Source organism: Bactrocera oleae, chromosome 4, assembly GCF_042242935.1.
Source record: "Bactrocera oleae isolate idBacOlea1 chromosome 4, idBacOlea1, whole genome shotgun sequence".
NCBI lineage: Eukaryota > Metazoa > Arthropoda > Insecta > Diptera > Tephritidae > Bactrocera > Bactrocera oleae.
Window position 1 is genome coordinate 67,903,240 of NC_091538.1, and position 23,303 is coordinate 67,926,542.

The 23,303-nt window shown below is 34.3% G+C and overlaps 6 protein-coding genes and 1 long non-coding RNA gene across 8 annotated transcripts; 3 read left to right on the plus strand and 4 right to left on the minus strand.

The window, feature by feature from the left end:
• Positions 1-852: 852 nt before the first annotated feature.
• On the minus strand, positions 853-6,013 carry LOC138856939 (uncharacterized). The gene is made up of 2 exons (XR_011395895.1): positions 5,368-6,013; positions 853-918 (listed from the first exon to the last, which is right to left on the minus strand). It is a non-coding gene; the product is annotated as an uncharacterized lncRNA (long non-coding RNA).
• Positions 6,014-10,237: 4,224 nt separating this feature from the next.
• Grl40a (Gustatory receptor-like 40a) lies at positions 10,238-11,844 on the plus strand. Its single transcript, XM_014230625.3, has 3 exons — positions 10,238-11,343; positions 11,407-11,568; positions 11,637-11,844. Exons 1-3 carry the CDS (start codon positions 10,366-10,368, stop codon positions 11,745-11,747), a joined length of 1,251 nt encoding a protein of 416 aa, XP_014086100.2. The 5' UTR covers positions 10,238-10,365; the 3' UTR covers positions 11,748-11,844.
• A 476-nt stretch (positions 11,845-12,320) lies between these two features.
• On the plus strand, positions 12,321-13,899 carry Bap55 (Brahma associated protein 55kD). Its single transcript, XM_014230631.3, has 2 exons — positions 12,321-12,644; positions 12,713-13,899. Exons 1-2 carry the CDS (start codon positions 12,443-12,445, stop codon positions 13,789-13,791), a joined length of 1,281 nt encoding a protein of 426 aa, XP_014086106.2. The 5' UTR covers positions 12,321-12,442; the 3' UTR covers positions 13,792-13,899.
• Positions 13,900-13,936: 37 nt separating this feature from the next.
• On the minus strand, positions 13,937-15,183 carry LOC106614765 (S-methyl-5'-thioadenosine phosphorylase-like). The gene is made up of 2 exons (XM_014230667.3): positions 14,981-15,183; positions 13,937-14,926 (listed from the first exon to the last, which is right to left on the minus strand). Exons 1-2 carry the CDS (start codon positions 15,059-15,061, stop codon positions 14,111-14,113), a joined length of 897 nt encoding a protein of 298 aa, XP_014086142.1. The 5' UTR covers positions 15,062-15,183; the 3' UTR covers positions 13,937-14,110.
• Positions 15,184-15,318: 135 nt separating this feature from the next.
• LOC106614766 (S-methyl-5'-thioadenosine phosphorylase) lies at positions 15,319-16,964 on the minus strand. The gene is given in 3 exon segments (XM_014230668.3): positions 15,319-15,800; positions 15,870-16,649; positions 16,735-16,964. Coding segments are annotated over 3 exon segments (1,104 nt in total). The 5' UTR covers positions 16,786-16,964; the 3' UTR covers positions 15,319-15,527.
• A 190-nt stretch (positions 16,965-17,154) lies between these two features.
• On the plus strand, positions 17,155-20,246 carry LOC106614764 (protein wech). Of its 2 annotated transcripts, XM_014230666.3 has the most exons (5): positions 17,155-17,279; positions 17,422-17,620; positions 17,681-19,254; positions 19,324-19,476; positions 19,992-20,246. In XM_014230666.3, exons 3-5 carry the CDS (start codon positions 17,755-17,757, stop codon positions 20,157-20,159), a joined length of 1,821 nt encoding a protein of 606 aa, XP_014086141.2. In that variant the 5' UTR covers positions 17,155-17,279; positions 17,422-17,620; positions 17,681-17,754; the 3' UTR covers positions 20,160-20,246. The 2 variants fall into 2 exon arrangements, with proteins under 2 accessions (XP_014086141.2, XP_069964058.1); XM_070107957.1 differs by lacking the exon at positions 17,155-17,279 and having other exon boundaries at positions 17,405-17,620.
• Positions 20,231-23,253, minus strand: Elp2 (elongator complex protein 2). Its single transcript, XM_014230665.3, has 6 exons — positions 22,990-23,253; positions 22,119-22,920; positions 21,481-22,050; positions 21,108-21,414; positions 20,557-21,042; positions 20,231-20,477 (listed from the first exon to the last, which is right to left on the minus strand). The coding sequence occupies exons 1-6, from the start codon at positions 23,137-23,139 to the stop codon at positions 20,306-20,308; spliced, it is 2,487 nt and encodes an 828-aa protein (XP_014086140.2). The 5' UTR covers positions 23,140-23,253; the 3' UTR covers positions 20,231-20,305.
• Between the last annotated feature and the right edge of the window lie 50 nt (positions 23,254-23,303).

Genomic DNA, 23,303 nt, shown 5'->3' on the forward strand with positions numbered 1-23,303 from the left:
TAAGCCGATCTATACCGGTTTTCCGTATCTGTATGTAATATTTTCAGACGGTTAAAAATCATGAAATCGGATATACATTTATTAACAAATTTATATCCTAAACAGGGCATATTAAGTTTGCCACGAAGTTTGGAATATCCAGAAGGAAGGGTATCCGACCTGTAAAGAATATATATTATATAAATGATAAGTTGACGAGCTGAACATGTCCATCTGTCTTTTCGTCGGTCCATCTGCCGATCTGTATATACTCCCTAAGAAGCTACTCATTTGCCGGAACCGCCAATATCGGACCTCTGTCGTCTTCATTGTCCTTGTATGAAAAACTTTTTTATTTGACAAGATATCTCCACGAAATTGAGCACATATGATTGTGCAAGACATTGCTATAATCTCTGAATATATTGTACAAATTGGGCCACTTTAGTATAAAGCTGCAATTTAAACTGACCGATCCAGAAAAATATCTTCATTAAAGATTCGATCTCCACCTTACAAACATATTTCGATATACCGAGGCTTACCGCCTAATATGTATTGTAACAAACAACAAAAGCTTTGGAAACTACTTTATCAAGTATTTTAAAAATATCATAAAATACTTAACACATGAAATACTTACATTATATAGAAATAACTGTCGTTATCTTTTCGCTTCACTTCGTGATGTGTTTTGTCATTCAGCCCTCCAATGTGAGGGCTCATGTTGCCCTGTAGACCATTGCTCAAGCCAGTCGGCACGATGCGTCCATTAAATAAATTTAGTCCACCGTTCCGTTGATTGTTTGTCAATGTGCCGTCTTTATTTTGTCCAGCGAAAAAAGTTCTGACGTTCTCCATTCTGCTTTATCAATTAGTTTGTTATTTGTGAATTCGCTAGTCTTTAACAAGGTGTATAATGAATGCGAGCGCGAGCCCCTGTAAAAGATAATAAAATTTAAATAAATCATTATATATTTTTTTAATTGGTTTGTTGTTGTTTTCTTTTTTACAATCAGCTATTTTTAGCATCTGATAAACAAATGTTTTGGCATTATTAAACTAAACAAGTCTTAATGATTAGAAACAAAAAAAGTTAATAACAAAATTATCAAAATTTTTTCCGCTAGCAAAACAGATGTCGGAACAAACAAATCGTATGATAATTACTGACGATTTTTAATTAGGCAGTGGAATTTTTCGACTTTTGTAGAGCCTAATTTTTTTTTATATAAAGATGTACAATATATTTTGGAGTGCTTGATAGCGGAATTGAAATTAAAAATTTACATATTTAAAAACAAATATCTGTACATATTTTATATGTATACTAATACCAATGCATTTTGTTATAACTTTCAGATTTCTTTCCGATATTCTAAAAACTAAGAGATAAACTAAATTTTTCATTTTTTATTTTCGTAATATCGTAAGAAGTTATATTTTTTTGTATTATTTTTATAACAATTGGTAAAAGTAAGTACACGTTTTTCAATGAAAATGTTCAAAACATATACCATAATTTTCAAAATGATATCGTATTCTAATCTTACGGACAGATAAGCCATAAAATTTCCTCATTATAGTTTTTTCTGTAGAAATTACTAGACATAGCCCATTTTTATGGCTTTTATACCAAAAGCATATGTCGGAATCTATCGGTCCGATATCAGTTTTTCAGACATACTCTAAGACTACAGCGATGGGTTTTTAAAACAGTAAGCGAGTAAATTGGACAGTGAAGTTGAAGAGGTTACTCAATAAATTATATCATATTCCACTCTTTTCTTACGGACAAGATAAGCCTTATTATCATACATTTTCACTGCTAGGTTAGTGAATTTTATTACTTCAATCAATGCGCCTGAATGTAGGCAATACTTTACGGTTGTAACTTTGCAGAAAGTGAAAGGAGAGCGAAATTACTAAGGAAACGCCATAAAGGCGCATACAAATAAATTTTTTTTACAATGTGATCGAATTATAATATATGTTATAAACTTGTTATATATATTATATAATAAGAATTAACAAAATTACTTACTAAGACACACAACTACAACAAAGTAAAGAATAGCAATTACACAGGTATGTTCAAAATTTCGTTTCGATGAAGAACAGACGAGCTTGGTTTTGATAAAGTTTCAATTTCTTTTGTTCCCCAAGTATATATTTACTTTCGAATAAGACTAAGAATTGTAGCTTTTTCTTTTCAAACCGAAAACAAATGAATAACGGGCCTAAAGTGAAACTCAATTTATTTCGTTTCCGAATAGAAATTAAGTTAAAAAATAAGATAACTTCAACTGCTGGTGTATTAGAAAACATTATCCTACCTTTATCGTATTTTTTATTTCAGTTTTAAAGTTCTGAGAAGCCTTAGAAATAAATAATTATGTTTTTTATTTTAAATAAAAATTATGTGATGGTCTCAATGGCGCAACAACGTCTATACAATTTTACACATACACATAGCAATGAATTCGTTCTTTTTTGTAAATTATTTTTATGGAAATAGGTGTATACAAGACGCTATTAATTTACATTTAGGCAGTGCTATGAACTGATTTTGTAATCTACATTCCAGAGCACTTCGTCAAGGTGCTGGCAAATGAATGTATGTTTGTATGTAGCCCACTGTATATACTTAAATTCCTGCATTCAACAGCTTCTGATCGACACCAATACTATATAGTTTTATACAAATAGCATATGCAAGGAAATAATGTATGTACTTGTATGTACGTACAAGTATTATATTTTCTTTGATAACAGTTTTTTACCCTTCAAAGTGATGATAAGATAAATATTTATACAGTTGAAAGTAGAATTGATTCAACGCCAACCGATTTTCTCAACGCATAACTTCATTTTGAAATTCACGTCTTTTGCCATATACATACATATACACATACCCACATAGTGTGTGTTCACTTCATGTTATCACCACTGCGCCGTCAAGTAGGAGTTGTTGCTGTGACACTGGCCTTTTGTATATCAATTCGCGTGGCATAATGAAAAAGTCAAACAGATAATTTACTACTCGAACAGGTGCATAGTACAAATCTATTTACTTTTTAAGCTGCCACTGCGCACTGAATTTTTATTTAATAAAATACTTTTACATTGTTTATGAAAATATGGGTGTAATATATGGAATTCTCTGTTGCACCATTTTCGTTATTGTTATTTGGTAAATCTAAATATGAAAATATTGTAACATACCGTTAATATACGAATTTTTTCATATATAATATTAATATGAACTAAATATGTATTCAGTTTGGTATGTATGTTTGGCTTAGCGTGTTGTTTTATAAGTAGCTGTGGAAAATCCAGTCACATACCAATGACCGCAAGGCGCTATCGCTATAGAGTGACCGTGAAGTTATAAGTATGTGTACTTGTATTTATTTGTATATATTCTGCCAAAATTCTACCCCAACCTTATCGAAAGTAGCCAAAGTATTTTTCAGTATTAATAGAATTTGACTTTTTCACTGTTTAGTAGTTTTATTATTAGGTTTACTTCGCTTCCATTGATAATATTAAAAATTAAGCTCGGACAACTTTGTTAAATGCTAGGTGAAGCTTCTACGTTATAATTCTTGAAGTTATCCGACATCATTCTTATATATCATTATTATCAGAATTAGTTACTTTTGTTAGAAAACCTTCCCACGACGGTCGCGTATACAACTGAAGTGGAGCCGGAGGTAGATATAATCGACTAACTACTATCAACCCGACAATTTTGCCAATATTGCCCCTATAACAACAATAACATGAAACACAATGTTTGGTTTTGAATACAATATGGAAATTTGAGCGTCTTCACCCTGGAAACATTGTAACACTGGGTAAATTTTATTTAGGAAGTAGGCGTGTTATTTTATCTGTATCCATACTACTTATAGAAGATTGAGGGAAAAACGTGTTATTAAAGTTATGAAGAAGTTTCTCTGAGATATCAATGACACAAAGGCATAAGTAGACTCTTTCAGATATTCGAAATCACTTAAAAATGGTTGTATATCTGTTGAGTGAGAGTGAAACCAATCATAATCCTTCAAAGCAACATCTAATACAAAATTGCATTCTTTGTGGCAATTTATCTTTCGATTAAAATATATTGATGTCAGCAATTAGTAATCTAGTAAAACGGTCGTTGCGCACGAGTTTTGGCATTGCAATTAGAATAAGTGAGGCGTAATAGAATCATCAGAGTCAAATTATGCATGTACTGCATTTAAGTAATCTTTATACATAATTCGTTTCAAAGTACACTAGACATTTTTGAATAAATTTTTACTTGTTGATATTTGGAACCAATATTTGCATATATCGGCTTTCATGGGTACAGTGACATCATAAGTACTTTTTTGTTGTTGGATGCCTCCTGTCACTATCTAACATTTCTAAAATATTTTGGATAAAGAACATCAGCAGAAATTTGTAAGCTTCATGAATAGCCGATGGACGTGTGTTTGTTTTTTTCCCCTTTATTTATTTATATTTTTTGTGTTTATTTTGAAAATATCATATCTAAAGTATTAAAAATACTTCATACCTATACATTTTTCATTTACAATTATATAATTTTCCTTTCTGTGTAATTTTCTTTTATACAAATTTGTTTAAATTGTCCTTGAAATTGTTTTTTGTTGAAAAAAAAAAAATTATTTAGTTGTCTTTGATCAACTGGCAAAAGTTTTTCCAACAAAAACTGTTAGTTTCCCAGCTAAATAATTTGTCAAATTATTTTCATCTACTCTGCTGGTTATTTTGTATAACGAGTAGATCTAATTTTAATTTATTCGTTAAACAAATTTAAAACTCACAATTTTTTTTGCGGAACTTTTATGAACTGAACATTTCTATTTTCGATATCTTTGGGTCTCAGAAATTTATATTGTTGAATATGTTGTCAATATATTAAAAAAAAAGTTATATTATTGTTAACTTTCACTTGAAAATCACTTATGTCAAAATACCGTAATATAGGCATATAAGAAATATTGGCGGTACACCTTCGAAACAGTTGACCCGAATAGAAACACCGATTTACCATATATGTATATAGCTATTTTTATATACCCAATTTTACTTTGGAGTAGACTTTGTAAATATATATACAAATACTTTTCCGCTTTTTTTTATTTCTTAATTTTTTGCTGTGTGAATATTTACATGAAATGTGTGTATACTCAAAAGCAAAGTTTAAGGCTTTGTGTTTTATTTAAAATAGGCACTTCGAATATATACATATTTCCTATAACATACAGGTACACTATGCTACACATTTCTCTTATATTATATGGATGTGCTCGAATCACTTAAAGTCAAACACTGGCCACTAAATCATTATCAGCTGAATAAATTAATCACCTTGTTGGATTTTTATTATTTTTCTTTTATAAGTTTGCTTTTTCTGCTGATAAGGCCACTTTGTATTTATTGTAACTTGTTTTAATAATTTTTAGCGCGTGCCGTATTTTTAGTGTTATTTCCAAAATATGATTTGCTAGTTTATTGCTGTTTTTGTGCGCTCGCTGACTCGTTCACCGCCGCAACTGAACGCTAGCTTGTCGCGTCTGGCGCTTTTATAGTTGTCGCTCCACACCGCTTTAGTCACTTCCCGTCGCACCAACGCTCAATTCCAGTATGGCGCTCAATTGTTTATTACTTTTTTTTTTTAGTTTTTATTTATGGTAGTTGGAACTGTATTTAATTTTCGATTTTGTTTTGATCGAGTTTTTATTCGAACTGTTTTATTTATGCTTTATCCACCATTTCGCTGCACAAACAAATTAAAAAGCGGCGTTTTGAGGTTATATCAATGTATATGTGTGTAATTGAATATATTGTATATATATATATAGGTGTGTATGCTCAAACCACGATATCTGCGCCACAAGATACACAGACCATCGCTGTTACGTTTCGTTTGTGATTGTTGTCCATTAAACAGCTATTAAAATTTGCATACGAGTAGGAATTGGTATAGGTTTATTAATTTATGTACGCATAGGTATATATATATATATATCTACATACATACATATATGTAAATGTTCATCAATAGGTGCAAGCAAGCCATTGTCACTTTTGAAGAGGGCGCGCCCCCTTGAAGAAACAATAACGATCGGCAATTGCGAGCGCAAACTATGAGCAAACCATATTTACGGAGAACATTTCATCAAAAGAGCAAGAGTTGAAAATAAATGTAAATATACTCTCGTATTGATAATTATAAGTTAGAGTTGTGGCGAAGTAATAATATAATCCCGATTATAGTTTGAAAAATATGGATATGCTTGAATTTTTTTGTTTAAATTAGGCTTTTCGTTTAGTATTTCTTTTCAATTTTTATTTTTTATTGAATTTTTTGAACAAAATTTGAAATAGAATGAATCATTTGACTATCAATGAGTGCACCGTGAGCTTTAAAGTAGTTTTAAATGACAGAAAGAGTGTAGCCCTGACGAATTGGATTGAGCAAGACACCTCTTAATTGTATATCTGAAAAATTAGTAAGTTTTAATGTAAGTTAATATACTACAACAAGTCTTGATTATTTTAAATTTTGGTGTTGAATCTTATAATTTTCGAATTTTTTTTTTTTTAGTTTTTTGTTCTCGCTAGATACCATAACGACGTAGTATATCATAGAAGTACATATGTGGATAAATTCTCAACTGAATACTGATGACACACCTCGGGTGACAGCCTTTAAAATGGCGATTTTAGCGAATTAAAAGAAACGACTAAATTTTTGGAAGAAATAGTTTAACATTTTTCCAGTTTCGAGTTGACACTAAAACAGATTCACTGATTCCGCTTTACTCCGTGGATGAAACCTGAAACAAATTCTCTACAAGAAAATATTGTCGCTACAATGACTTACGGTCGAAAAAAATCAGAAATTGAGAACATGAAAATGCGAATGAAAAACAAAGTTGAATTTACCCAAAATTTTATTTGTTTTTGGCATGCTTTTAATCAGATCATAAAACTGGTAAGTCATGGATGAAATATGAAAAACTACATATATATAGAATATGTAGACTCCGGATAATTAATACAACAAAATCGAATAATACTGTTTCGATAAAGACATGTTTAAAGATAAACTGATTGCCTATTTTAGAAAGCTGTAAATAAAAAAATATTTGAGATATTCATTTAAAAATTTAGTATGGCATTTTTAAAGGTGTAAACGAAATATTCAAAAAAAAATTAATTAAAAAAGAAATTGTTTTCCAAACTATTACACTATGTGTACGGTGCACCACTTAACGTTTAACACTATATTAATATTCACTATTACTGATTATTTATTTTAGATAAATTAGAATAAAAAATCGGGACTCGAAATGAAGTGCTCTCAATGAGTAACATAATTACTCTATCAAAATACTCTCCCTTGACACAATTATTGCTCTCTGTTTATATTCATGCATAAGTGCACTGCGGATTCATGCCTCCGCTGGTTTTGAAAATTAATATTATTGTGATGTGCTCACATACATACATACATATGTACATATCCACACACACATATAATTATATATATTTTTTTTTTTTGAGTACATGTGGACTTTACCCCCAACTGTAAAGTATGCTCAAAAAACTACTTGTACTGCCTACTTGTCGAAACGGCACAAACATAATTTAATAAATCGATACAGTATTATTTACATATAAGTAAAATGAAGGTGCTGAACTATACACTTCTATATATAATATATATTCATATATACGCACGTATAAATACTTATATAGTATGTGTAATGAGACCCTTTATGTGCTATTACAACGTGATTGCGTCCATTGACAACGTGAATATTTATTAAGAGAAAAAACAAATATTAAACAAGCTCGTTGACTTCGACGGTGATTGTAGCAAACTAGTTAGAAAAGATATTTGTAGCACCCGCTTGTCGGTCTACTTGCCAAATTTTACACTTCAAAAGTCAATCAAACTCCACACAGAACTAGGGCTACTATGACAATAAAATTGACACATTTTCGACATAGAAAAGATGTTCCTCTTCCTCTGCTAGCCTCAGCTGATATCGCATTGAATACTTTAGCGTTTACGTCTTGTCTTTTATATTCACCATCCCTCTTATGTGCTTGGAACTCTGTTAATCTCGAAAAAATAAAAGTTCAATTGCACCAATTATTATTTAGTTGCGATCTTATTGACTCTGCGGTAGGTAGGTGCGCCATTTTGATATACAATTCGTAAGACCTTTAAATATTTATATCTCGTTTTATTGTTGTTTTCATTAAAATTTGCGTATTTAGCTCCCTTTTGATCGCTCCTAGCGGGCACGGTATTGTCTCCGCCTTAGATTCATCTAGAGCGTCTCCTGACTTGGCTAACACGTCTACATTTTCGTTGACGAAAATGTTCCTCTGGCCGGGAATCCAAATTATGGACAGATGCTGTTGACCTGCCAGTAAGCTTAAAGGCTTTTTACATTTTTTAACCACGCTGGAGTTTACCTTTGGCGACAACAAGGCTAATAGTGCCGCCTGGCTGACTGTGTATATGGTAGTTCTTTGTACGCCACCATAGATATTCAGTAGAACTCCACAGGCCTTCTCTATGCCCAGTATTTCCGCTTGGAAGATGCTAGCTGAGTTTGCTAGACGGAAAGAGAGAGATATCAAGACATCTTACAACATGAAGCTGAGCGTTATCATGATCGAAAACTATTTCCTCGTTTCTAGTCGCAAATTCCGGGTGTTTTTTTCGATCGCTACAATTTGATGTGTTGTTGTCGATAGTCTTCCCCATTAATGGTCACCCGGTTTTAGCAGCTCATTATACAGCACGCGTTTCTGATCCCAAAAAATACAGAGCATTACCTTAGCGTCATGGATATTCCGCTTTGCCGTTGATTTGGCTGGTTGGCCAGGTTTCACATATGATTTTTTACATTTAGGGTAGTTCGATGCAAAATCGACTTCTTTTTATAGCGTTTCAGCAACATTTCTGACATTCTTGTCAACAAAACGTCACCAACCAATGTATTTTTCTGTCAAACTCAGACCAAAAATATAACGGAACGAAACTGTCGTAACCGTTTTCTAAATTGGCTAGTTATGTAAGCACTATTCTTAGACTATACTTTTTAAACGAACAAAAGTTACCGTTAGCATGAGATGGAAAGTGATTCATTAAAAAGATTATTTAATAGAACTTTGAAAAATATAATTTCAAAAATTAATTTCTTGCAAAAATTAAATGATGACAACGTAGCTAGCATTCTCTATAAAATTTTTTTTATATATTGTATTTATAATTAGTGCTCTAGCAATATTCATAGCCCATTCATGCTATATGTGAAAAACTCATGCAAATATGTTTGTGTGTGTGTAGCTACAAGTGGCTGATATGAGGTGTCAAAAGTGTATCATTGCACTCTTAAATCGCAATAAAACGAAACCCCTATGACATGGTAAATGTATGTATGTGTTTAATCACGAAAATTTGTTTGCATACTAACCATTCATATATACAGTTATGTGTACTAATTTTCTTAATAAATGACGACAAAGAATTCTCCATTTACGAAGCTATAATAACCTTGAATTAATTCGAAATGGCACACTAAAATTTTTACCAGAAAAAATTAGTGCAACACTCAATTATTGCTAATATATCTGTTTTAATGGGGGAGTAGCATTTTTGAATTTCGATTGGGGCAAAATTGACGAAGTTGTGAAAATTGTTATACCTGTCTAATGAGCGTTACACTTCAGATTTCAAAACTTTAGAGCCTTTCAAATGCCGCATAACTTCAAAACTACAGCACCGATCTTTTAAAATTATGAACACTATTTCTATGCACAATTTACGAGGTAACGCTGGATTATTTATTTAGTATTTTTTTTAAATTTTTTAATATTTTTCATTTTACAATAACAAATTAATCGAGTGTTTTCTTGAAAGTGTTCCCAAAAAGCTTTGATGGACACACCACCATTCAATTTTTTTCCGAGACGCTAGAGAGTAATTGCTGCAATTGTGATATTTTTTTAATATATCTTCATGAAAATTTAACAGAATATTCCGTTTTACACGAATTAACCCTACTGCCCCCCCCTAACTAAAAACGTTGAAATGAATAGTCATTGAAACCACAAATCGAACTTTGAACAGGCGTGTAGTCAAAATTTTGATGATTATACTTACCGAATTTCGAGTTGCTGTTACACAAATTTTCCGCTGTATGCACAGATAGGCATCGCAATGCATCATTAATTTACGATTTAACTGAACTCGTTTATATTCCAAACGCAGAAATTCTGTGCTCTAATATAATTGCGTCAACCAGCACACAGTATACTTGTATTTTACTTTCGGCCAACATGAATTGGCCACGTGTTTTAGACATAACCAACAGTTTCTTGCTGTTCACCGGATTTCAGCTGCACAGCTTTGACTTAAAAACTCAACGGTATCACATTTCCCTGTGGGGTCTCGCAAATTTCACAGCGCTGACATTATTCTATGTCATCTGCATTAATCAGCACTTCACGCGCTCACCACTGCTAAAGATTTTCCACGATGTTTCGCCGTTTTTTTGGCAACTAATACGCGCGCATCTATTGCTGGGACTTAAGATTTATATATTTCGCATTTTTACAATGGTCGCAGTGGGTCGTGCTTGCAATGGTATTTCAGGCGTTTGCACACGTGTGTTTGCGCATAAATTCAAATTGAAGGAGGCTTTTGCTTACATCTTGGTATTCTCAACGTTCGCAATCTCACTTTGCTTTGGTGCATATATTGCTTATGAAATGGAATTTGAAATGCCACCTTGGGATAATATTTTCGTAAGTTTTGGCCTATTCATTCCGCATTTCGCTGTGGCCGGCGCTTTAAAGCTATACACACTAAATTGCTGTTTATTGCGCGAGGAATTGAGGCAGTTAAAAATGGGGCTGCAGGACATGCTTATGGAGCAATTAACAACTGACGTCAAAAGTGTGGAAAACGGCATTGAAATGACAGCAAGTGTCAGCGCCACAAATGTTTGTGTCAAAATGAAAGCGATGAATTTTCAAAAAGAGTTGGCGCAATATCTTAAACGCTTTAAGCAGCTGGCGGCTGAAGTGGAGCTTGTGAGCGTTGCATTAGGCAAAGATATGCTGCTGCTATTGATAATGAATTGCACCTGTCTGCTTGCCGGTGTTTATTCACTTGTGTACTTTCAAACAAGTTGGCACTTACTCTTCTCTCCCCAGTGGAAGCGTATTTTTTATGCTTCTAATATTGCGATTTACGTGCTCATATCCTGGGATTATATTTGTTTGTGCACAAGTGTATGGCTTTTCAACAAAGTGGTGTGTGTATAAATGTTTAGAGGTTAGATTTTTTTCTTAATTTATTTATGCCAACAATTTCAGAAAAACCAAATACTTGATGTCGTTCAAGTAGCTATAAAATCAAAAGCGCGTTTTGAAAAGGCTGCTTATGCTCTCCTAAAGGATATTCGTAACGTATTTACTACAGAGCTGCGGTTGACTTTGTTTAAGCTGGTGGAAGTAAATGCGTCGAATTTAATAATGGTACATCATATTAGCAAATAGTTTCAAATATTAAAAATACGTTTCAATAATTAATTTTTTATTTTTAGTTGCACGTCATCGTTGGCATAATAATATCCCTAGTCATTGTTTATCAATATTTGATTGATCAAATTATTTCAATACATGCTCAGCTGGATACTGTCGACAGCGATGATTAGAATTTAGCTTAACATACAAACAAACCTTGACTGTACATATAGCTACTTTCTTTGTTAAGATAAGATCAGAACATAATGATTTTGTTTTAGCTGAATAAAAAATAAATTAACTACAATTTGACTTGAATTACAAAACTTCCGGTTCCGTCCAAATTCGTTTATCTATGCTTTTCAGCAAAATATTACAGTGATGCCATATCCAATAGTTACATTTCTCAAAATAAGTGAAAATAATTAAGCATAAATATTTCGATGATTTTGTTCAAATATATAAATGTAGATAAATATGCCTTTAAAAATTACCAGTAATGGTGATCTTAATTAAGTTCAAATATATTAGATACATTGAATATTATAAAAATATATAACTCGTATAATACACATGCAATAACCAATCAAGTCAATATTTGAAATTTTGTTCAGTAAATTATATAAAATATAAAAATATTCTATTGCTATTCTCATAAGTTTCAAAATTATTTTTTTTTTTTGTTTTATGTTGAATATAATTTACATTCGCTGCGGCAACACTAATTCATTTATAATTTGGCAGCACTTACAAACTTCAAAATGCCAAATGTCATAAACAACGAGACGCCAAATGAATGGGAAACCATCATAGACGCCGGATATTTAGTTGAAAATTGAATATATAGATTGGAAAAAAGTTAATAAATAGACTAGCGTATCGTAAAATGAGTGCTGGAAATATGTTATATGGTGGCGATGAGATCGGGGCACTTGTATTTGATCCAGGCCATCATTCTTTACGCGTGGGATATGCACAAGAGGATACACCAAAGGCAGAGATTCCGTCTGTGGTAGGGGTGGCGCCTTCAGCACCGGACACAAATATGGACATTGAAACAAAAACTGACAACAACATAACGCAAAGTAGTAATTATAGCAAATGCGCTGTGCCTTCAATTAATGTGAAATTATTTATAAATTATTTTCGTTTGCAGATACAGACAATCGCAAGTACTATGTCGATACCACATATGTAAATGTGCCGCGTACTCAAATGGAAATACAAACTTATATGAAAGATGGTATGATCGATAATTGGGATTTGTTTGAAAAAGTAATTGATTACACATATGCCAAAGTCATACAATCGGAACCCGAATACCATCCGGTGCTGTTTTCGGAGGCTTCATGGAATGTGCGTAATAACCGTGAAAAATTGACAGAACTCATGTTCGAAAAGTATAACGTGCCCGCTTTTTATTTGGTTAAAAACGCCGTATTAGCGGCATTTTCGAGTGGTCGAGCAACCGCTTTGGTTGTAGATAGTGGTGCAACACACACCTCGGCAGTGCCTGTGCACGAAGGGTACGTGCTTTCTCAGGCGGTTGTAAAATCTCCGCTCGGCGGTGATTATCTATCAATGCAATGTCGCCAACATCTCGAAAAACAGAGTATAGATTTATCGCCGGCATATAAAATTGCTTCGAAAGATGTGGTTAAAGAACGAGATAATGCGCGATTTACGCTGCGTAAATTACCCGAAAACTTAACACAGTCTTGGCAAAATTATATGCTCAAATCATTGTTACAAGATTTTCAAATGAATATATTACAAGTATTAGAAAATCCTTACGATGAAAGGGTGGCTGCACAAATACCCAGTGTTCATTATGAATTTCCCAATGGTTATCATCAGGAGTTCGGTTCAGAACGTTTTAAATTGGCGGAAAGTTTATTTGACCATGCGATGCTCGGTGCAGGCCAATTGGCATCTACAAGTGTTGGTATGTGTGATGCAGATGTGCGTTTATCGCTCTTCGGCTCAGTTGTTGTAACGGGTGGCAACACACTTTTACAAGGATTTCCCGAGCGTCTAAATCGCGACTTGCAGCTACGTGCGCCCTCCAACACCCGTTTGAAAATGATTTCAGCAAATGGTAGTGTGGAACGACGTTTTGGTGCTTGGATCGGTGGTTCGATTTTGGCCAGTATTGGCACATTCCAGCAAATGTGGATATCTTCACAAGAGTACGAAGAATCCGGCAAAGGTCAGGTGGAGCGGAAATGTCCCTAAACATATTGTGTGTATATGATTTAGATATTGACTCAACTATGTACTAATTTAAATTCGAAGATTAATAATAATTATGATATAAACTAAATATGGATACTTACAATTAAATATTTTTTCATTTCCATTATGCTAAAATTTAACAAAATTTGGTTTTATCTGCTTTATTTGTGTATTTTTTACAGTACTTATAAAAAGTTAGCTTACTTTAAAAATTTGGATGCTATAAAATTCTATTAAATTTCGAAACAACGAAAATTTATATTATAATGTTGGAGTTACTTTTAAAGTTATCTCTAAAATCTATTTAATAGTCTAGTAGTTACTTTAAAGCCTGATTATTATTTTTAACCAAATCTTTTGCCTTCTGTATTTCTTCTGTCCAATTCTGTTGCGCAATCATTTTCACCGCTTCTTTCATTATATTCTTCACCTTATCGACGTTAGCAGCAAAAGTGTCCACTACTTGTTTAACATTGACGGCATCTTGTCCTTCACGCCAGCTATCGTAATCAGTAGCGATTGCAACACCGGCATACAGCAGGGAGGCCTCTTTGGCCAGAACCACCTCGGGAACGATAGTCATGTTAATTAAATCGCCACCCCACATTCCGAACATTTTACTTTCGGCCTTTGACGAGTAGCGTGGACCTTCGATACACACGACTGTACCGCGGTCATGGGCGATATAATTTAGTTTCTTTGTTGCCGCTAATAAAATTTGTCGTGTGGGTTCATTGAACAAGGGAGACATGGGTAAATGACATACGCCAGGTGGACTTCCAGGCTGACCATCAGTAAAAGTTTCAACCCGTTGTGTTGTGCGGTCAATAATGTCATCTGGTATGACCAAATCACCTCGCATGAAATCCTCACGTAGCGAACCACATGCCGAAGACACTAATACATGGGTACAGCCTGCTTCTTTGAGTGCCCAAATGTTCGCACGATATGGAACATTAGTTGGCATAATGTTATGCTTCCTGCCGTGTCGGGCTAGCAATACACATTGGACACCATTTATTGTACCTTCGATTAGAACATCAGCAGGCGGGCCATAAGGAGTAGTAACTGTTTTTTCCTTTCTTCCTTCTAATATATCTGGATCGTCTAGACCGCTACCGCCAATTATGCCAATCTAAACATTTTGCTTGTTCAATTAATTTTGTTTTAAATAACGCTTGAATCTTACTTTGACCATGCAACCACAAATTCCTGCCTCAGCAGGCTCCTTTTTGGGCGCAGGTTTCGCTTCCCTTTCGCAGCACGCCATGGTTTTCTTAGTTGACTAATTTCGATAAGGGAAATGATTTTGGGCGCATACAAGAATTGCAGAATAATATTATTTAATTTTTATTTAATGACTTTTCAAAAATTTAATTTTCCATCTAAAATTTTTTTAAAGCAAATGATTTACTAAGACATTTTCTACAACAGAATATATGATTTCACAGAAACAAGTGTTATATAAAAAGGTGTACAAAGTAAATGTTACGGATTGCATACAATATTCCTCATAAATCATGCACATTTTTTTAAATAAACTGGTGTTAACTTTATTTTAAAGCATTTGAAATACAATTTATGAGGCATGAACACATGCGCACATATTGAGGAGTAAATGCTGTATGTGCAGTAGTTTATAACTAAAATAGGGTATCGTAAAATATAATAGGTAAGGTTAGTTTAGTTTTGTAGGCTAATACGGTAAAATATAATAAGTTGCCATTATTTGGAAATTATGCTGATTGCTCCGCATTCTGATTGGGATGTGTTTTCCTTTGCTTTTTATGATTCTCTTGAACGTTGTGTTCTTTTGATGCTGGAACTAAGTCGTAGACTATAGAAATTGAATTCAATTTAGGAAGCAAGTTCATTGTGTTGTTTGGGTCGTTGAATTTTGAAGCGGAGATTTGTGGGCGACGACGTTGTATGAATTCACCAGTAAATTCTTGACATAATAGTAAAAAGCGTCACATTGCACCGGACATTGTGTTCTTGCAAACGCATTCCTATTTAAAATACATTGAATGTTGTATAATACATACATATTTACATGGTTAATACAATATAAATAGTACCTTAGCATCCAAAATATCTTCGGTCCAATCTTCTTTGGCTATATTCTGTACGGCCTTTATTAGTATATGCTTTACCTTGACAACATTGGCGGAAAAGGTCTTCAATACATCTTGCACATTAACACCTTCGCAACCCATGCGCCAGCAGTCGTAATCGGTTGCAATCGCCACGGAACCATATAATAGTCCAGCTTCTTTGGCCAATACAACTTCGGGACAAGTGGTCATATTAATAAGATCACCACCCCATTGGCGGAACATGTTACTTTCAGAACGTGAAGAGAAACGTGGTCCTTCAATTGTTACAATGGTTGCCTTTTCATGTACGTTGTAATCCAATTCTTTAGCAGTGGCAACTAGCATCGAGCGTACACGTTCACTGAAACATGGAAACATACTTAAATGACAAACACCACGCGGACTTTCCGCCCCGCCATCGTAAAAGGTTTGTACACGTTTCGTGGTGCGATCGATGAAGTCATTTGGTACTACCAAATCGCCTGGATGGATTTCTTCCCGCAGTGATCCGCACGCGGTTGATACAATTAAATGTGTGCAGCCAACTTGACGCATGGCCCAAATGTTGGCACGATAATTCACGTTAGTTGGCATAATGTTATGTTTGCGACCATGACGTGCCAAGAGTACACAGTTTACACCGCCAATTTCACCTTCGATCAAGACATCAGAAGGGTTGCCGAATGGTGTCTTGACTTCGGTCTCTTTGCGATTTTCTAAAATATCCGGATCATCGAGACCGCTACCACCAATTATACCAATCTAAGAAATTATTTGTAAGTATATCTTTGCAATCACAGCAAAATTAAAATCACTAAGAATCTTAGTAGAAATAATTCCAAATTACCTTAACGGTTATTGGTTCTAGGTCAGTGTCCTTGCATTTAATATGTATCATTGTGTTGACTTCCAAATTGTATTACTCACAGTGACCAAAACGAGAAAGAGTCTGCGGAAAATGTAATTCAATAAATATACGAATGTATTTCTGCTCTATATACACATGTCGCAGTTGTCGCGGTTAAGGTCAGCAGTATGATAAGCCTACAGATAGAAAAAAACTATTGTTGTGAAGGGTTGTATAAATAATACCAACACATTTTTGACAAGCCAAACAGTGGCGCATCCCATAAAATGAGCGCACGTTATAATTATTAAGAAGTGCAGCTATAGGGGCAACAAATCACTTAAGTTAAAAATAATATATGTATGTAGTATAAAAAAAAAATCTTACATAAAAAATTTAAAACATAATTCTGCGTTAAAATTTTAATCGGAAATTTAACTATCGATTTACTAATTTATTGACTTATGTACATCTTTATGGAGGCTGTCATCATTTATATTTCATCTTTTAAAAAATTTCAACGGCTATTAAGAAAACATATGTAGGTATGTATGTATGTAAGTTAAAATTCTTTACTCCAGAAAATGAAATCAGCTCAATAAAAGTCAATCAAAAACATATCCTTTCTCCACATTACAACATTATAACATTATTTAAATTGACAATTATTGTACGTTTTTTTCCGAGGTTCCGTTATTTTTGGACAATTTTTTGCTCGGTTTTTATTTACTCCAACAAAACGAATGACGAAAAACACCAGAAGTTGTAAAATTAAGAAATAAATAGTTAAACTTTTGCAATCAAAGTAATAAAATCAGATTAGCGTGTGTATGTTCTAAACGTTTTAAACCAAAACAGATCTTAAGTAATAAAAAAGGAATAATTGGTAAGTTATTTGAATCTAGAAATATTACTTGAATTTTAAAAGTTTTTAATTTCTTTAAAGTCGGTTTAAATGTAAATTTTGTGGCATCAAAAGAATTTTTAGAAAAAATTAAAACAGCAGCAAGTTTATTATTTATGCATATAAATAAAGTTAGTGATCCCACAATGGCTCCAAATATTGCCCATACCTCGGGGTACATGCAGAAATGTGGAGAACACAATGAAGTCTTACAATATGTTTGTGAAAATTGCAGAATGCTACTTTGTGATGTTTGCGTATCTCAAAGCCATACTGCACACAATTGTGTTCAAATTGACAATTTCCTGACCCATAGGAATGATCTACTGTTTCGACTCATAGAATGCGGCAGATTGGCTACTAACTGTTATGAAGATATTGGCTATAAAGAAGTGGATTGTGCGCGTAATATTGATAACAATTGCAATTTATTAGCAAAAAGCATTAGGAATATGTTTCGACCGCTTATAGCGTCTTTGCAGCAACGGGAAAGTTGCCTTTTGGATATTGTAAATAAAATGCATAAAAATCGAATGGAAAATATGTATGAACAAATTTCTGCATTAAAGGTTTCATATTTGGGCTTAATGAATGCAACTAAAAAATTAAATAAAATAGCTAAAAATGCACATCAGTTAGAAAATCTGTACATTGTTACGCAAATATTAGAGGCACAGCGGCAAGTGGATATTTATTCGCAACTATTTGGAGAAAAACAATATAAAGAAGAATTTTATAAGTTTTATGCACCTCAAGTACCCAACGACATTTTGAGGGATATAGAAAACCTAGGATCCATCGAACTAGATGACAATAATGAACTCACTGCTTTATACAATATTCCAACTACATTAGAAGATGCTAACGAAAATAATACACTCTTTTCGTCATCACAAGAAATTTCCAGCGGTGAAGTGGAACTTATTGTAGAAATAGATACATGTAAAAAAACTAAAACCCCAAAAAATGAAATTGCCAGAAATGTTGGTATTGGACAAGCAGTACCTGGTTGTTTGAATAAAGTCAAAGCTTTCCGTTCGGATTTACCGTCTTTGGCATTTGTGCCTAAAGGAAATTGTGAAGGTCATGTTCAACGACCTTGGGGAGTTTGTGTCAATAAATTAGGACACATTTTAATTACCGATAGACTTAACCATAATGTACAAGTTTTTGGTGCAAATGGCGAATTTTTATTTAGCTTTGGCCTAAAAGGAAAGAGTGGTGGACAATTTAATGCGCCTGCCGGAATCTGTGTGGACAAAAGTGGTCGCATTATTGTTGCGGATAAAAATAACCATCGAATACAAGTATTTTCATCAGGTGGAAAATATTTACTGTCATTTGGACGTTTGGGCACAAAATGTGGGGAATTCAAATTCCCATTCGATGTTACTGTTAATACAAAATTACAAATTGCAGTAACTGATTCAGCAAATCATCGCATTCAACAATTCGAACACAATGGACATTTCATTCGTGAAATACCGTTAGGCATTTGCACATTCACTGGTTATGAAATAACGCCGCGTGGCATATGCTATACGCCCAAGGGTAACATAATTATAACAGATTATGTAAATCATTGTTTACATCTTATTAGTCCTGCGAAGGAAAAAGTAAATAGAAAATTCCTGTTGTTTCGTATTCATACAAATCAATATATATCTAATGAGATGAAGTTACAGATTATAACTACTAAAGGCAATCTCGGATTTGGATATTTACAATTTTCTCGTCCCTCTGGTGTGTGCTGTGATGATGATGGAACAATAATAGTTGCAGATTGCCATAACCATCGAATCTGTGTTTTCAGTTCGACTTTGGAAAGTTTATGGAACGTAAGTAAAACAAAAACAAGAAAACATATTAACATCGATTGCACCGAAGGTATAATACCCTTCACAGGTGCTTTTTTTATAATCTAAAAGGGTATAAAAATATCTTTAAATTGATTTTGATTGGTCAGCTTGTATGGCAACTATATGCAATTGTAGCGTTGCCTTGGAAAATAATCCATGCCATATTCCGTGACGATATCTGGTCAAATAAAATAAATTTTTATCGATTGTTGTTGTTGTAGTGGCAGAAAATATTCTTAAAATAAATTTGAAGAATACTGCCGAGTTGACAGTCCTTGGCCGGATAAAACTCCCGGTTCGTTCCGGTTACGTAGACCCGACTGTCCTGGGAACGGATGCAGTGGGATTTTGATCGGTCAGTTTGTATGGCAGCAATATGCAATAGTCTGGCAATCTGAACAATTTCTTTGGCTATTATACCGATGCTCAATTAATTTTTGAATATTACTTTTTTTTTTATTTACATTATATATTTAAATTTATTTTTATTTTAGATTGACATACGCCCATCAGTCAATTGCTTAAGCAATACTTATTGTGATGAAACTGATCGCACTTGCGATGTCGCACTGACGAAGGATGGTCACATCGTATTTGTTTCGGAAATGTTGCCTGCACATGAATCTATTCACACAACCAAGAGATTCGTACACGTTTATTAAATTTCGCATCTGATGTTTCTATATACATATCAACTTATTTTCGTAATTTACTGACATTAAAAAGATATTAATTAAATCAATAAAAAATTGTTTGTTTTTGTATTCATTATTTTCGATATTAATATATACAGTTATATTTAATATATTCACGCTTCTTTGTTCTTAAATGAATGCGGGCATTTAAATATTCTAACGAAATGATCGTCCCCACAACTGGCTAGTAGAAAATGGTCGGACGTGCACTTATAACCATCACGCAATGGCTGAAACTGCAAACGCTTCACTGCAGAGTCATGCGCCTTTTCAAAAGTAACTTTGCTGCAAATTCGAAATAGAAATATTGAAGTTATGCATGGGCATAGAATAACTCAAATTAATTTTTTCAACCAACACTTACCTCTCGTCAACGGCTTTTAACTGTTTTTCATTTTCTACCAACTGTTGCAGCACTATATCACCATTCGAAAAACCTATGGCAATCTGATATAACCCAGACTTTACCAGTTTCGGTGCAAAAGCAAGTGCAGTCACGGGATTTTCATATGTTTCCTTGAGCCCTATGTCCCATTTATCACCATTAACTTGTGCCCACACACCTAGTACGGCATCACGACCACCAGTCAAAAAATATTTTCCATCATGCGACCAATCACATGTCCAAATAATACGATTATGCACCGACATTTTAGCTGCCGATTTTTGTTTGAGCCGATAAGTTGGTAGATTATTGGTGGTGGTTACATCTTCATCACGTTCAAAAAGTGCCCATGTGCGATCACGTGAGACAGAGAGCAATAGCCTACTATTTGGTGAGAAGCGCATCTGAGTTACTGTAAGTTTATGCGCGGCAAGTTTTCCAATTTGCTTCCAAGTTGTGGTGTCCCTGTAAGATAATTTGGTGAAGAAATGTTATACATATGCATATTTTATTAGAAAATAACGTCTTACCAAAGTATTATCTGCGCATGCTCCTCGTTTGTGGCTCGACATGCGGAAGCCAGCACTTTGCCGTCTGGTGAAGCGGTGAGTGCATAAATATCGAAGCCATGACCGTAAAGTTTTTGCATTTCCGGCCAAAGCGTATTTTGCATAAGTGTCTCTTCTTGTGGCGGCGAGTCAAGCGTAACCGGTATAAAATAATTTTCAGGGTATTCGTCCTTAATGTGCTTTTCCTTTGGCACCGAGTCTATGTCAGCACTGTACACTGCCTTATTTGATAGACCCAGTGAAGGTACAGAAGCGCCCTTGGGTAAAGCTATGAAATAAATTTATGATTGAGCACACTTGTTTGGATATTAGAATTGAAAGCCAGGAAACATACTTTGTAATAAATCTTCACCCTCAGCATCATCTTGAGCACCGGTAATGCGTCTGAAGTTTTCAATGTAATTGGCCGACGCCTGGAATGTGCGCACAATTTTCTCTTCGGCTCCACTGGCAAACTTGTAACGTGATAGTATTGCAATAGTCTGCATATCATAGCCGTGCACCTGTGGACGTGCTAATTCATGCCAAGTCGCCATGTCATCGCTTTTGTCATTGGAACGTCGCCATGGTGCATGTATGCGTGTAGTCTGATCGGCCGACACACTCAATAAGTATTCCCCATTTGGCGCCCAAGCCAAATCGCGTACTTCATCGAAATGTCCACCTATTATGACACCGGGTGACCAAAGGTTTTCATTTTCCACCGTTTGATGCCAAATATGGAAGCCACCCTGATAGCTGTGTCCGAATATGGATTTGCCATCACTGGAGAATTTTCCCCCATAAAAGCCCAACAAATTACCACCTACTTCACCTACACGCACCTGTTCCATCCACACGCCGTCTTCACTAGGTGCCCAAATTATTATGGACTTATCGATTGAAACAGAAAGCAAACGTACACCTACAAGAGGTATTTAAATAATTTTTTTGTTTCGAAATTTTAAATCATTCGTCTATATTTGCTACTACCGTGTTTCTTAGATCTGTGCCAATTCACGCCATACACCCAACCTTCATGTCCGTAGAGTACTGACTCCAAGCTAATCGCACACCAGTTGTTTGCACTTAAATATATAATTTTTTCCTCGACTCGTATTTCAGTAGCATCTTCTTCGATTATATTACAAATATTAACCTTATTTTCGAATGCTTGCTCCTCGGTGCGTTTTGAAATGCGCCACAGCCGTATGAAATTGTCTTGAGCAGCGCTTGCCAATAAAATATCATCGTTATCTTCGATAACATCAAGCGCTCGCACCCAATCCTCGTGGCCGGTCATATGATGTACCATACGAAATGGTTGTGCATCCGGCTCAGCGCTACTAACTTTAAGTGGCTTATTTTGTGCCCAAATATAAATGTTGCCTTTATCATTTCCATAAGCCAAAAGAAACTGCTCACTCTTTGGCATGCGAAATAAACTAAGCCCGAGTATGTAACTATTGTTATTACTTATTTTTTGCACTAATTCAGTATTTAAAGTGTTAAAGCTCCACAGTGCTATAGTCTGCTCAGCAGCTGTAGCAATTAACCATTTATTGTGTTCTAAGTAGAGACTTGCAATATCTGTGACGGGGCCATCATGATAAAGTGGTTCAAAACGCACATCACCTGTCTCTTTAGCAAATCCCCATACAAAAGCTTTGCAATCATCGGCACCAGATATAAAGTATGTTTCAGGCTCAGCGGTCGGCAAGCGCAACCAATGCACTGTATTGACACGTTCTTCATGGCCTTTATAAGTAGCAATATGCTTGGCAGAACCGTTATACTTTTTTTCAAAGAAATTAAAATTTTATTATTGGTTAATAATATAATAATATATAAACACTTTACTTACGTTAGGATCAACTACCGCCACAGAAAAGTGTGCGCCGAAAACAAGCAGTCCGTTATCACCCCAATCGGCGCAATGGGGAGTGGGATTGCAAGCAGCTGATGCATAAACTGTATAGTCGGAATTTTTTATTCTGTGAGAAGTATCATTCATTTTTACAAATTGTGTTATTGAACAGTAAACTGTGAAATTCACAGAAAATTTAAATATATGCTATGTTATGACGGCACGTTTTTGCATTCCACGACAATTGTAATTTATTCTATCACTATTTTTGTTTTGATCTGAGTTCAGTGTTGGAAAATATCAAATTTATT

Excerpts from the sequence above, each read along its gene's own strand:
- Grl40a (XM_014230625.3), top strand. The coding sequence starts at position 10,366 with ATGAATTGGCCACGTGTTTTAGACATAACCAACAGTTTCTTGCTGTTC. Across the intron at positions 11,344-11,406 it reads TATGGCTTTTCAACAAAGTG|AAAAACCAAATACTTGATGT; the intron begins GTGTGTGTATAA and ends CAACAATTTCAG. Across the intron at positions 11,569-11,636 it reads ATGCGTCGAATTTAATAATG|TTGCACGTCATCGTTGGCAT; the intron begins GTACATCATATT and ends TTTTATTTTTAG.
- Bap55 (XM_014230631.3), top strand. The coding sequence starts at position 12,443 with ATGAGTGCTGGAAATATGTTATATGGTGGCGATGAGATCGGGGCACTT. Across the intron at positions 12,645-12,712 it reads CAACAACATAACGCAAAGTA|ATACAGACAATCGCAAGTAC; the intron begins GTAATTATAGCA and ends TTTCGTTTGCAG.
- LOC106614765 (XM_014230667.3), bottom strand. The coding sequence starts at position 15,061 with ATGGCGTGCTGCGAAAGGGAAGCGAAACCTGCGCCCAAAAAGGAGCCT. Across the intron at positions 14,927-14,980 it reads TTTGTGGTTGCATGGTCAAA|ATTGGCATAATTGGCGGTAG; the intron begins GTAAGATTCAAG and ends CAAAATGTTTAG.
- LOC106614764 (XM_014230666.3), top strand. The coding sequence starts at position 17,755 with ATGCATATAAATAAAGTTAGTGATCCCACAATGGCTCCAAATATTGCC. Across the intron at positions 19,255-19,323 it reads TTAGTCCTGCGAAGGAAAAA|ATTATAACTACTAAAGGCAA; the intron begins GTAAATAGAAAA and ends ATGAAGTTACAG. Across the intron at positions 19,477-19,991 it reads CTTTGGAAAGTTTATGGAAC|ATTGACATACGCCCATCAGT; the intron begins GTAAGTAAAACA and ends TTTTTATTTTAG.
- Elp2 (XM_014230665.3), bottom strand. The coding sequence starts at position 23,139 with ATGAATGATACTTCTCACAGAATAAAAAATTCCGACTATACAGTTTAT. Across the intron at positions 22,051-22,118 it reads GCACAGATCTAAGAAACACG|GTGTACGTTTGCTTTCTGTT; the intron begins GTAGTAGCAAAT and ends TACCTCTTGTAG. Across the intron at positions 20,478-20,556 it reads TTAAAAGCCGTTGACGAGAG|CAAAGTTACTTTTGAAAAGG; the intron begins GTAAGTGTTGGT and ends TCGAATTTGCAG.